The sequence below is a fragment of the Podarcis tiliguerta genome (assembly GCF_965153285.1).
Source record: "Podarcis tiliguerta genome assembly, chromosome: 3".
NCBI classification, from domain to species: Eukaryota; Metazoa; Chordata; class Lepidosauria; order Squamata; family Lacertidae; genus Podarcis; species Podarcis tiliguerta.
The window spans coordinates 56,502,002-56,516,552 of NC_139536.1; the positions used below are offsets into that span (position 1 = coordinate 56,502,002).

Sequence of the window (14,551 nt, forward strand, 5' to 3'; positions counted from 1 at the left end):
TGAAAAAATAAAAATGAACGAATTCCTATGCCCCCACAAATAAATCAGAGATGCATTTTAAATAAAAGGACACATTCTACTCATGTAAAAACACACTGACTCCCGGACCGTCCGCGGGTCAGATTTAGAAGGTGATTGGGCCGGATCCAGCCCCCGGGCCTTAGTTTGCCTACCCATGGGCTAAAAGCAACAATGAGCTTCTCTTGTTTTTTTCCTGCTGTCTTAGTATGCTGCCCTTCTGATTCCCAGGTAATCAGAGGAAGGAATGCTAAGCAGCTTACGTTATTATGCATGCTTAGCAACAGCAGTATCTGCAGCTTTAGAATGGTGCTTCCATGATTTGTCTTTTAGTTTTATTTATAAATGTCTGATTGACTTGGCTTTCATTTTTTTTAAATAGTAAGTCAGGTCCCTGCTAGCTTGGGGCCTGCTACATGTTTATTTAATCTACACTTAAGACAGGAAGAAGCAGCTGCACAAATATAAGATGAGGGGCACTTGGATTGCCAGTAGTATATGTGAAAAGGATATGGGGTCTTAGCAGACCCACAAGCGTAACTTGAGTCAACAGTACGATGCAGCAGCAAAAAAAGGCTAATGCTATTCTGGGCTGCATCAGTATAGCGGCCTGATCAAGGAAATTGAATCGTTCTGTTCTGCTTTGACCACACCTTGAGTACTGTTCACAATTTAAGGAAGATACTGACAAGCTGCAGTGTGTGCCGAGGAGGGCAGCCAATGGAACATTTGAGGGAATTGGGTAAGTTTAGGCTGGTAAAGAGGAGAGTGAGAGGAGATAGTTGTCATATCTTCAAATATCTAAAGGGCTGTCAGATGGGAGTAGCTTGTTTTCTCCTGCTCTGGAGGGTAGGACCCAAACCAATGGTTTCAAGTTACAATAAAGGAGATTCCAGCTAAACTTTAGGAAGAACTTTCTGATACTAAGAGCTGTTCAACAGTGGAACAAACTTGCGTAAGAGTTGGTGGCCTCTCCTTCCTTGGAGGTTTTTCAGCAGAGGTTGGGTGGTCATCTGTATGATGTAGTTGAGATTCTTGCATTGCAGGGGGTTGGACTAGATGATCCTCAGGGTACCTTCCAACTCTACAATTCTATGATTCTACAATCGCTATACCCTGCAGTTAGCAGCACTGCCTTTAGATTCCTTTATTATTCCAGTTAGTTCTGGGATTCTAAATTGTCTCTTACCAGCTTCCAGAAATGCTTTTGTCTTTTGTTTACCAGCTTCTTTGAAGAACTGAGTCTAAATGACAAATATAAATATTACCAATCTTATAGCAATGTGGTTGCCACTAAAAATAGCTTTCATTTGTCCTGAGCTACAGTTCACTGCAGTAATGCCTGAAAATTAGAAAACTGAAAAATTCAATGTTTATAAACTATACTGTGCACTAAATACCCACACCACAATGTGTGGCTACAAAATGTCTGGGGCCAATGTTACTACAGACACACAGAACAGTGGTGAGATGCATTTATTTTCCTTTCAAGGGGTGCATTCACTTGGGGAGAATTGTTAGAGGTCACATCCTGGCAGTAGACAAGAGCAAAGTCAAGTGGGGATGCAGGACACAAAAGGGTCAGAACAAGGGTGTCTAACCTGTGGACCTCTAGATGTTGAACTAAAGACCTAAAATCTCTGACCATTGGTGAATCTTCCAAAGGCTGATGGGAGTTGTAGAAGAACAGCATTTGGAAGGCAACAGGTAACTTGCCTATGAGGCACGGCCTCCACTTGTCTTTTTCTGTAACCCCCTTTCCCATCAATTTCTCCCCCCATTGACACCTGCATAAAATTTGGTAGAGACCCTCATTTAGAACCTATAATATACAGGTGCAGTTTTCAGTGGCAATTATATCATTTTGGTAATGTTTGGTTTATTGTCTATACAAGCTTATATTTACAGAAATATCTGCTTTGAGTGGGCGGCATTTATTATTCCCACAGTGTTGCGTCTATATACAGTACTGCATGAGCTGCATGGCATCATCAAAAATGGCTGGGGGGGGGGAAGCCCACTGCCCACCATGTACCATAGCTTGGGGAGGGAGACCTCCACCCCCCCCTATTTTGGGGAGTGCAGCCGTTCTTTCCCCATTGACAGCTGCCACGCACCTTTGGAAACCAAAGTTAGGTTCAAAGAGAGGAATACTCCTATTCCAAGTACTGAACTGCTGTGGCAAAAAACATAGTGGCTGAGACATTTTAACTTATTTTGATACCATTAATTTTTGTGTGCCACCTTGATTAGGTCTTTTTTGTATACAGTACTAGAAATTAAAGGCTGAGAAGTAGGGAGGCTGTTATATCATTGATAGTTAACACTAAGCATTGCAATACTCGTCGTATCCTCAGTGCAATCTTACATCAATGTGACACTGTTTGCAGGGCTCATTTATGGTTTGGGGTGGATGCCAGCCTTAAGTTTAACTAAGCATGCAGCAGCAGCAGCAGCAGCTATCTCTGGCATGAACCACCAGCACCTGCAGATTAGTCACATATCATGGAGACCAGATTGCAATTGAATCTAAATAGTAAGGTGATGCTGATACTAGGAAAGAGCCATGCCTTCTTGTGATACATGGGGCTTCTGAAGTCCCATCTGATCAGGTAACAACTCTGAGGATACTCTGCCTAAGACCTAGTTCTTTGGCAGACTCCAACCTGATTCTCAAAGGCAGAAAATGCATACACTGGTAAGACTGCAATACTATAAAACTGTACTTGTGTAAACACCCAATAGGGCTTACTTCCAAGTAAAGGTAGTGGTTGGACTCCAAAATTATCAAGATAGTTGAAAATTAATTGTTCTAGATATTTTTAGTACACTCCTAGCAATATTTACAAGAACATATTGGTCTTGAGTGCAGGTGTGCATAGTACTTTCTAAAGCTATGTACGGATAAACCAAAGTTATTGCCCAAATTTAACTGGATTGATTTTAATGTATGCAGCAATTGAGCATTTTACTAGCTATGTATGGATTAAATTCTTCCACAATCTTTTCCTGTTATAAAACTGTTATTTCATTAATTTCACTATAGACGCTTATAACCCATCCTATTAAAATATTCAAGAGTTACCAAATTAAATCTCAATTTAGTCTAAAATTCTAACAGTAATCAAGCCAATGCACCCAGAATCTGATAAGCAGGTTATGAAAATAATGACTATCCACTGTGTGTTTCAAGCACCTGGTAAATCAGAGGCAGGTTGTGTCTGAAGGTGGTCATCTTCTGAAAATGCTGAGGTCATCTCAACCATCTTTCCTGTGTGATAAATCAAACAACATGACTGCTATAAACCATTATTTGAAGAATTGAGAGCCAGCTATACCCCTACATAGGCAATGACCCAATTCGCATGTAACAGGAAGCCAAACCATCCCTTAGCGTGAACAAGCTAATGTGTGGGTTTCCAGAATGAGCATGTGCTATATTCCTCCCCTGTTCTTGGTGCTTCCATTCTACCAGGATGTAAATCATGATTTGGCTTAGCATTACAATAAAACCTAGTCTTGTGGTCTGTCACACTCAACAAACCACAAGCTGCAAAAAGCCCCCCCCCCCCCCGGGGTTAGTGCTTGTGGTTCGTCAGGGTGGGGGGAAGAAAATCACAAGTGTGGGTTTGCACGTAACTAAGACAAACCATGGCTTAGCCTGGGTCACATGACAGTAGCAGGGCCAGGGGTGAAACTCATTAGACAGAGTCTGCTCTGTGAACCTGCACATTTGCGCTGAGTCATGGTTTGGCTTAGCATTACACGCAATCTGGGCCATAATCACTAAGGAGGGGGCACAAACAGAAGGTGGGAAATTATAGGATTTACTCAGGCAGAGGCATCAGTCCTTTAACTTTTATACATCAAAGCACATTATCATTCTGTTCTTCATGGAATAATAAATTTTTATCTTCCAATTCATATAACACAGAAGAAGTCCTGAAGTGTGCGTAACATTATAGTATAAAGCATGGAGCCATGCATGGTGGGAAAGAGACTTCCCTGACCATCAGGTTTCTCTTTATTGCTAGAAGACATGACAGCTTCTTGCAGAGATCTGGCACGTAATCACCAGCAAAATCAATGAAAGTGAAAATCAGATAGATTTTCAAAGTACAAATTAAAGACATCTAAGATGATAAATATAGGAAAATCCTGAAGGAGCATTTGCATTTCTTCTAACAGTAAGAAATACCCTCAAGCATGGACTGCATCAAGAGGGAAAATGATTACATGAAACAAAAACTAGGTTTGTTTTGTTTCAGGAGAGATTTGAATAGTTTATTTTGCCCATTCAGAGCCCTTCAGCATAATGACACATTCATATACACATATGAACAGTATTTTCTGAAACATTAATGTATAGTACATTTTCCTTTTAAAATACCAGCTGCACAGGTTTTTTTTATTTACAAAAATATCCCATACTTAATTTTAATGTTTGTAATGACATACTTTAGGATCAAGTACATAAAGTAAAATAACTATGCAGTCTAACATTTCCATTTGTAATGGTATGGATTGGAGTTCATACAAAACTATATTGGTAGACAGATGAATTTGCAACCCTATCCTAAGATGCATTTCCCATTTTCATCTTCAGAACACGTAGTGGGGCTCCGCAAGACTGAAATTAACAAGTGGAAGTGAGGAATAAATTAAAAACAAAAAAGACACAATGCACAGAGACTAAGATACATATAAGCTAGAAGTTCTATATCAAGCATGCTTACCCAATGAGTAATGTGAGAAACATTTATTGATGTTCATCCCCCTGAACTCCCACCCCACCCCTGCAATGATGCTTGCATAATGAAACAGTAGCATAACCAGAAGCCGCTCCTCCTAGGTCTAACCATTATGAATAGTGGTGTATAAGTTTAAAGTAAAATGAGTACAATTTATTTACAAATTTTGAAAGGGTTGTTAACACTTAACAGTTTCCCCATTTTGTATTAGCCAATATCAAATAGCAGCTCCATGGATGATGCCATGATTTCATCAAAAAATCAAAACTTGTTCATATTTTTAAAAAATGTAGTGGTCAAGAAGAAACAAACTGCAGTCGCTTGAAGTTTAGAAAGATCAATTTCCTAAGTGCTTTATCAAAAAATGTTAATACTTATTTAGTTGCAACTTTGATTTCTATAATCAAAACTATATCTCAAATTAGTTTTAAAATTAAAAACTACACTCATTGGTGAACTTGAAACAAACATGATTTATATAGGAAACATGTATAGTAGTAGCCATGCACTTTTCTTGGTTTGATTCTCAATGCATGTTAAACAATGTTAAAAATTCAGATAATTCACATATACTGGACATTTAGCTTTGTTTACCGCCCACCACCCCCAACTATAAAATTCATTCAAACAGGATCTTTATTTCTTTCTTTTGGCAGTAATGTCACTAACATTCACAGGGGGAAAGAATTCACAATACTTCACAGATAAATATCTAGACTGTGGGAGCAAGTGCAGCTGAGAATTTGTACAGTAAACAAAGGCAAACAATGAGCATTTTCAATCATTGGGCACACCACAACTACACTACAAGTGCAGTCATATTCTTATCTGTATGCATCAGAGCACTAACAAATAGGATGGTTCACCAACCACAGGAATATGCACTTTAAAAAACATTCTGAGGACAAGTAACAATCAATGAGTATAAAATATATGCAGAAACCAGAACTTCAAAATACAAAAGGAAAGCTTTAATTGACAAAAATACATGGAATCCACTTTTAATTTTTGGAAATTTTAAAAGGCTGAAGAAAATACCTGAAAATCTAGAATTTTATATATACTCATGAAAAAGAAGAGTTATGATAAATGTCCATCAACAAGCTGCAGCTATTTCAAACAGTTTTACAACTGAGGTGTGTGTGTGTGTATACTTTCTTCTTGTAGCAGTTCTTTTTAGATTAAACTATAGGTTTATTTTAAGCTAGTAACTCTAGAGTATTTCTAATTAATCAAGATGGGTTAATTTGTTACTGTTATCTCGATATGAGATGAATTTATTTCTTATTATAAGCTTAATTGTATGCATAATATATATACATTAAGTTCTTTGACAAACTTAACATAAGGTTTTTTTAAAATTAAAAGATAGAGCATATATTTTAATTTGGTAACAAACTATATTCTTATAGCATAATGTATAAATATCGCTGTGGCTGCAATCCAGCCATGGTTACCTGTGCTTAACTCTCACTCATATCCATAGAACCAAAGCACATATTATTTGTGAACAAGATTGCAGTTTTGTGTAATTATTAAACAAATCTGAAAGTGTTACAGTAATTTAGAAATAAATAAAATATTCAGAGAAATTGTCTACCGTTCTTATGAATCTTCCAAATCTAGCACTGGAACTCTAGCACCTGTGACAACTTGCCTGTTTATTTCAAATGAGGAAGCAGGTCCCTGTATGCAGTCTTTATTCTCACAGATCCTCTTCCTTTATAGGCATGGAGGTCCCTGCCCATAAAAGAATTTGTCCATGCAAAGGGTGCAAAGTTGTTTGTGTACAGAAAGAACTTTCCAAACTATTTTATGTACAGATAAGTGAATTCAAGACTCAGATGTACGTGAAAGGATTTAAGTACTCAAGGTTGCATTACTTAAGGTGCAGGGAAAAGAAATTCAAGTTTACGGTTCAGATTAGATCAGTGCTATAGAAAGCAAAAAGAAAACATCACTGCATCAAAAATCACCTTTGGCTATAGCTTTCTAATGTAGCATTTGTCAGATGAGGGACGCCTTGAGCAAAAATGTGTAACAAAACCATACAAGTGCAGATGGAGATCAGCTGACTAACTTTATACCTACTGTACTGTAATGTAATGAATGTTGATGGTGTCACACTTTCAGACTTGCTTGGAATACACGCAATTATTTACATGAAGTAACATTCAGAAGTTACAATTTGGCAGTTTTCTTCCTAAAGAAACATGTCTTTAGTTTAATTATAATTAAACACAGTAACATTACATGAAAGACAAGTAGCAGCAGTTTGTTTGCATTTTAGTAATATATAAAAAAAGTTTAGGCTGAGTTTAGATGCTCATTCCTCTGTAGCACTGGCAGCAAATTAACCCAGCTAATGTGGCATGAGCCCTGACCCAGCATCAGCAGCTTGATAATTGTACAAATGGTAATTGGAGAAGGAACCTTGCTTGGGCAGAGTCTCTTCTTTATTTTTGTAGTTCCTAAGTGCAGCAGCTTCCTCTAGTCACATTCACAAGTAGGTCTTTTACTCTGAAGGAAAACTGTACTCCCCTTTTAAAAAGGTTCTATGAGTGCTTGGTGTGGACTCCATGCTTTGATATACTAAAATATCAACCTTTACTAAGTCCAAGAGCAATCTAGAAATCAAGAGAATGTACATGTGTGTCTGTGAAATTATGGTCAATAGCTAATAGGTATCGACAACAGTTTGCCAAAATGCACTTCATTACCTATTGCTGGTAATGTTTCTGAAGGATTATCCTGGCTTTTCCAGGATATAACTTGAAGCGTGTATTGGGGGGGGACGGACCCTAAATTGAAATATGAACATTTCATGAGGTTTTTTTTATCTTGCCACAAAACATGTTTCCACATCTTGCCAATTTTTAGATAGAGGCTCGAAAGTGGCAAGTCTTCCTGTGCCTCTGAAAGTACAGCAGCTGCACAATCCTCTTCAGTTTTCCCCTCCACAGTACCTTTTTAAAAGTTTCTTGCAACAGCCACTATTAACTGCTGCTTCAGCACCATTAAAAATTACTTCTGTAGAACAGAAAGGGAAACCAAACTTTTGGGAACTTATGTAACCAGAAGGAAACAAATCTTATGGGGAAAATTCTCCTAGCCAAATCTGTATAGCAACATGATATCACTAATTTCTAAGAAGAAATCAGGTTAAATTAAAAAATCATATTCCAGTAGTAATGTTTTGGTGTACTGAACAGCATCAAACTGGCATGAAAAAGATGGGAGACCCTTTCAGCGAACTTCATCCCCCACCTCTATTCCCTTTTTCAAGTCAAAATTCAAACCCTGAGAAAATTCAGCACAACACTACAAAAAACTTCCAGTAGCAGTTTAACCGGAAACTATGGGAGGCCTAAAAAATAAAATAAAATAATGAACATGTGTTTACCATGGCCAACAGCAGCTCTACACTACTGCCTCCCAGTATCTAAGAGTTATCTGTACACAGCCTTATTTGATAGTTTGATCAAACAATCAAATTCAAATTCCAGCCAAGAGAATAATGGGATTTTCCCCAACAGCATGCCAAACAAACTCTATACAAAGTAAATTTTCCTATTCGTACAACTTATCTTGCTGCAGTGAGATTGATAGACATTACTGAATTGCCCAAACTAGACAAACAGCCCAACGATTTGCTACTATTCAATTTCTGCATTTTTTTTAAAAAAGCAAATTATTTTATTTATGGTATAAAATGTGAGAACACATACACATTATAATAGATACCATGCTAATCTTTGTGCTAGTATGAACTTCCTTATTCTTCATTTCCTGTTGGGTGTCAAAAATTTGCTGCTCAGAAAGCTACAGATCTTGCCTCAAATAATTCAGCTTCACAAGGAGTATACCACTTTGGGGATTTTCTGCAAAGGAATGTGGATAGCAGTAAATCTTCATTTACTATAGAGTTCTCTTGCTCTGGGCATTTTCTATAGTGGGCAAAAGTAATTATTCACTATAATTTTAATTTGTATGGAAACACAGACTTCCCCCTTTAAAAAAAATAAACCAATGTTATGTTAGGTTCATTATTACGTTTTGTGCTTCTGACTCCAATTACAAAATACATATTTGACACAATCCATATGAAGATTAGCCGTGAGAAATCAGTAAGGTATGTATCTCCACTTGAAATCAGTGGGGTTTAAAAGTGCTTATCTAAGGCTGGATCATGCCATTTATACACAAGACAGAATTTAACATTAAAAAAAAAGAAATTTCTAATGCACAGAGAAGTTATCATAACGAACAGTTACTACTGTTTACGTTTGAATGTCCACATCACTTAACAATTTTTTATTATTTGATTTATTGATTTTTCTCAGTGTTTTCACATATAGCTAAATGCAAATAAAGTAATTTGTTTAAAACAGAAAATCTGTTTCCAGGCAGCAGAATGAAAAAGTGAGTAACTAGTCCCTAAACAAGTTGTTTTAGTTTTGACTCAAATATTTGCTGTAGAGGATTGGCTGCTGCCCAAAATCACTTCTGTAGGCTTAGACTTAGAGCACTGTGTGGTTATGGAAAGAACTGAATCTGCTTCTCATATGGACAATTGAATATCATGGCACTCTACCCAAAGCTGCACTGCAGGGAGACAAAAAGCTGGTATAAGTACAGTACTAAAACAAACCATCCAGCAGCCCCAATCTGAAACACAGATTCAAACATTCTTGCAGATTGTAGAGTTTCCCACCCCAAGTGACCTTTGGTTGCAACCAACATGCTGCAGCGATTTAGTTGAATCAAATTTGAAGGGTTATAACCTTATCTTAATCACATTTACTTAGAGGCAAGTCTATATATAGCAAAACACACTATGCAGGACCAGCCAGTAACTTTTTCAACCTGGAGTGCACATTACATTTAGGGAACGAGCGGGGAACACAATTTTTAAATGCCAATGCTGAACCCACACTAGGGAATTTTGTTTTGGCTCAAACTGCAGTCTATGTTCACAATGTTAGAAGTTAAAGACAACCCATTCAACATGTGCACAGCACCACCAACTTTAGGAAAATAAAACCCAAAACCTCTGGCACTTTCTTACAGACAGAGCCTCAACTAGTTCAGGCTGCTTGCAAATTATCACAAATTCATACTATTTCCAGCTTCCAACATGACTAAGATTATTATTTATGCATTTTCATAAATATTTTTTTAAAATAAATTTATATATTCTTATTACACTATGGCTTTGGTGCAACCTTCATTAGCTAAAATATACTGCTTCAATTTGGCACATCTTAAATCCCTCCTTTCATACAAATCAAAGTAGGAATCTACCAGTTGCTAAAGGGGTAAAATATTCATATATTAAATGCCAAGTTTTGGAAACAATCCATTCTGACTTTAATGTCACTCGGCAATTCATACAGTGAACTTAAGAACACTTACATGGAGGAAAAGTCAATTCAAATCAACGGTACTTGCTCCCAAGTAAATGTGCTTGAAATTCTGGAGACAGCTTCTTTGCTGCTTTTTTTTTTTTTTAACTTGCTAACAGGTTCTTTGAACTGTATTAGGAAAAACAAACCCAAGAACCGTTTTAATCTAATGCAAATAATAAAAATGATTGCTATTAGCCATCAAGTTGTATCCCAGAGTTCAACACCGCTTGAACTAAGGACTATTTCACCTGGTAGTTAAGTCTGATTGGGCATATAAGCTAGCTACGTATCTGATAGATCCTGTTTAAGTGCCTGCACTAATACATTCTCTTAAACACACAAAAGAAGATGTACAGCATGAATTAAACTCAAAACCAATTACAAATACTTTATAAATTGACTAACTGTATTTTCAGGAAAATAAAAAAGGTAGGGTTGACTGAAAGATGACCTTTTTTTCCTCATTGTGGTAGACTTTTTTTTTTTTTTTACTTTTTACACTACACAGCCATAACACAAATGAAAACTTTCAGCATGATGTGCAGTTGAATCACTTTTTTTTACAATGCAAAAAAACTTCTCTTGCTTTGCACTTGACATGGGCTGTGTTCAGATGTCATGCTAAGTCACAGTTTGTTGTGATGGGAATGAGCTGCAGCAAGCCTCACGTGTCAACTTTTTTCTTCTGGTGTGGCTGCGAGAAGTTCCAAAGCTTTTGCTTTGTTTTGGATTAACTATATCGTGTCAGGTCCAAACCTTAAACCATGGTTAAGTGTAACAACGGTTCATCAAAACAGGCCAGCTTTATAATCTATGGTTTGAAAGTATGTTTCAAATAAACCATACTGAAAATTAACCACATTATGTCAGGTTCAGATAAAATCAACAAGCTACGGTTAATCAAAAGCTTCCAATGACCTCCTTGTAGCTACAACAAAGAAAGTGTGTGTGTGTGTGTGTGTGTGTGTGTGTGTGTGTGTGCAAGAGCCCAAATGCTTGCTGCTTTTCATTTCTGTCACAATAAGCTATGGTTTATAATGACATCCAAACACAGCCACAGTATGGTGATGCAAATACAAGAATACTAGATCAGGGGTCCAAGAAGATACTATGTGCATGTTAACTATGTATAGATTCAGAATGGAGCTCGCATACTTCTTTTGTCAGATCAGAAAATTGGTGGCATCAAGTCATTTCTAGTAACAGCTATAATGGCGTGCTCTAAGGAGGGAAGGTATAGATCAGCTACTAGTAGTCCCCTAAGATGAACAACTTTATTCTAGCTCTTGGACCCCTGATTTATTGCAGCCTCCTACAGGAGGATGAAACACTGGCAGCAACAACAATAGCACAAAAACTTTTGGCATATGAAATATTAACACAGGATAGATCCTGCATTGCCCCTGCTCATCTGATACCAAAGTTTCCTTTTTGTCCATGTGTTCTCTTGTTGACTGTTCCCAAGCTCCTAGTCAGCCCACAGGTAAAGACAACACACACACTGTGTGGGTGCCAGTTTTAAATATAATGACCCTCAGTTAAAGCTGCATGACTGAGGTAAAACAGTGTGTGATTTGTGCTAGGAAAGATCAGTATCCATTGGCTGACACCCTTGCACTTCCGCTGGTCCTGCAGAAGTTAATGAAAAGGAGATTTTTCTTCAAGGTAAAGTTATATAGATGCATTTGAAAATGCGTTGTCAGAACTGGTACCATTTCTTATCTTTGCATTTCAACATCATCTAAAAATGAAAGAGAGGAACACAACATAGTTACGCATATGGTATGGTACACTGTACAGTTCACTTTTGAAGTTGGTGTAAGGAGGAAATTCTAAGAATAGAGAACTGCCTATTAAGTAAAGAAGATGAATAACTAAATGATTAAGGAGATCAGAGGTACATGAACAAGTGGATAAAAGTTGTGCATGAATAAGACTTCTTGCCATCTGCCTGTGACAATATAAAGTTTAGTTCCCATACTGCTGGATTCTGGTGTGAAAGCAGAATGACGCTAAAGTATTTTGCTGCCTGAGGTGAATCACAAGATTAAGGCTGGGTAATATATAATACTATCCAAAACCAGTTTGAAGTCCATTATCATGATAACGGTTTTCTAATTTTTGACCTGGGAATTTATTGTGAATCATGATGTATGTGTGTGTATGCTATGCAAAAATCACAATATGGGAAAAACCATGAAGCCAGCCAGGGCCTCTACATAGCTCCATCCTTATTTCAGACATTGTGATATACAGTGGTGCCTCGCAAGACGAAAAGAATCCGTTCCGCGGGTCTTTTCGTCTTGCGGTTTTTTCGTCTTGCGAAGCAAGCCCATTGATGGATTAGCGCTATTAGCGCTATTGACAATTTAAGGGCTAAAAACGGCTTTTTAAGGCTTGGGGGATTAGCGGTTTTGCTGCTAAAATGCTTTTAGCAGCTTAGCGCTTCAGGAAAAGGGGTTTTGGAGCGGAAAAAAAATTCAAAATGTTTCGTTATTTTTCGTCTTGCGAAGCAAGCCCATAGGGAAATTCGTCTTGCGAAGCGCCTCTGCAGACAGAAAACCCTTTCGTCTTGCGGGTTTTCCGTCTTGCGAGGCATTCGTCTTGCGGGGCACCACTGTATTGGTATATTGTGATGTTTAGCTAGTGATATATTGTTGAAAACCAGCTATCGCCTAGTGATACAAGATGGCACCAACTTCCCCCATTCCTGGCAATTTAACCTAAGAATTCAATCTTACTTAAAAGCTGGTCATTGCCAGTGTCTTCCACTGCACCTGGAGAGCAGGAGATTAGCTTATGGGACACAAGGCAGGCCAAGTGGCACACACAGCTCTGTCCTTCAACACCTTGTTGCTGCTCCCTGCCTGTCAGCATCTCTCACCTGTGGCTGCCACCTCACTTTGTCTAGTGAAAGGGTCACTCACCCAGTGTATGAGAGAAAGAGCTAAATGTCTTTCTTTTTTAAAAATATGCTTTTTATTAGTTTTCTTAACACACACACACACACAAATTAACAAAAATGATAAAATAACAAAAAAATTCCATCCTTCCATAAATCCACATGTTCTTACAAAATAACTTATGCCACCATGTTCTTAATTCACAGTTCCTTATCTTCCCCAATAGACTTCCTTCTTCCTCAGGTCTGTTTTATTTGTTTAATAAACTGCTTCTTTAATCATTTGGCCATTTTTTCTGTTATCTGAATACTATACTTATAATCCATATTGTGGTTTGTGAAAATTAATCAAAGCATGTACAGGTTTTAACTTGAGGGCACTGTTGTTGGTTTTTTAAAAACATTCTTTCTAAATTTCCCACTCCTTTTTGAACTTTGGGTTTAGCTGTCTCCTAATTGTCTCCGTCATTTTTGCCAGTTCGAGATATTCAAATAATTTATCCTGTCATTCCTCTTTTGTTGGTACTAATTCTCCTTTCCAATTTCTGGCAATTAATACTCTTGCTGCTGTTGTAGCATATAAGAATATTCTCTTTTTTACATTTGGAATATCTGAATCTAAAATGCCTAAGAGGAAGGCTTCTGGTTTCTTTATGGAAGTTTGCTTAAACATTTTTTTTCAATTCCTCATTTATAATATTCCCCAAAATCTTAAGTTTTTTGGAACCCCACCACATATGAAACAGTGTCCCTTCTGCCTGTTTACACCTCCAGCATGTATTAGATCTTGTTTTATACATTTTGGATAGTTTTCTGGGAGTTATGTACCACCTGTAAAACATTTTCAAAAGATTTTCCTTTAGTGTATAACAGGCTGTAAATCTCCATTCTTTATTCCATAATCTTTTCCATGCCCATAGTTGGGAACCATGTTGACACTTTACTTACGTCATGCGCATGCTTTGAGAAAGAATCGGCACTGGCCATCATGGCTGCTGTTCGTTCTTCCAGTTCTCCCAACTTCTGTCCTCTTTCATCTAGTGCTATTCTGGCTCGTGCCAATTCACAAACTATTCCTGATGCTGCTCCTTTGACCCCTTCAATACCACCAGGACCTGGAATATGCTGGGCAAGGCTCCTTGATGCCTTTCCAGCAGCTGATTCTCCAACTGAATATGAAAAAAGAAAATCAACCAGATTCTATTCAGGATCCTTGCATACAAAAAACGGTCACTAGCTAGCTGAACTCAATACTAAAAGTGGAAATGTCATAAGCTTTGGATAAAACTAAAAGAAAATAAAGTGTTGTGCATCTTATGATTGATTACACAACATATTTAACATAAAAACCAAACTATTCTGATACAATCAATTATTTTTTTCTTTTCTGGTTTGCAATGAGCTAGGAAGGTACTGAGAATCTGTATGGAAATTAGGCTATAAATAGCTGGGTAGGTGAGTGCCAGCTTAGC

General features: G+C 37.5%; 1 protein-coding gene and 1 long non-coding RNA gene across 10 annotated transcripts in view; one reads left to right on the forward strand and one right to left on the reverse strand.

Annotated features, from left to right (window-relative positions):
* Positions 1–14,551, forward strand: part of LOC310675038 — a 31,583-nt gene that overhangs the window by 8,243 nt on the left and 8,789 nt on the right. The window lies entirely within an intron of this gene.
* Positions 4,272–14,551, reverse strand: part of STXBP5 (syntaxin binding protein 5) — a 119,037-nt gene continuing 108,757 nt past the window's right edge. For 5 of the 6 annotated variants that reach the window (XM_083434800.1, XM_083434804.1, XM_083434803.1 and 2 more), the window contains 2 exons: positions 14,028–14,248; positions 4,272–11,918 (listed from right to left, as the gene is read on the reverse strand). In XM_083434800.1, coding sequence (XP_083290926.1) covers positions 11,877–11,918; positions 14,028–14,248 — 263 coding nt within the window. In that variant the 3' untranslated portion in view covers positions 4,272–11,876. The remainder of the gene's footprint in view (positions 11,919–14,027; positions 14,249–14,551) is intronic. The other variant, XR_014509828.1, reaches the window with a different exon arrangement.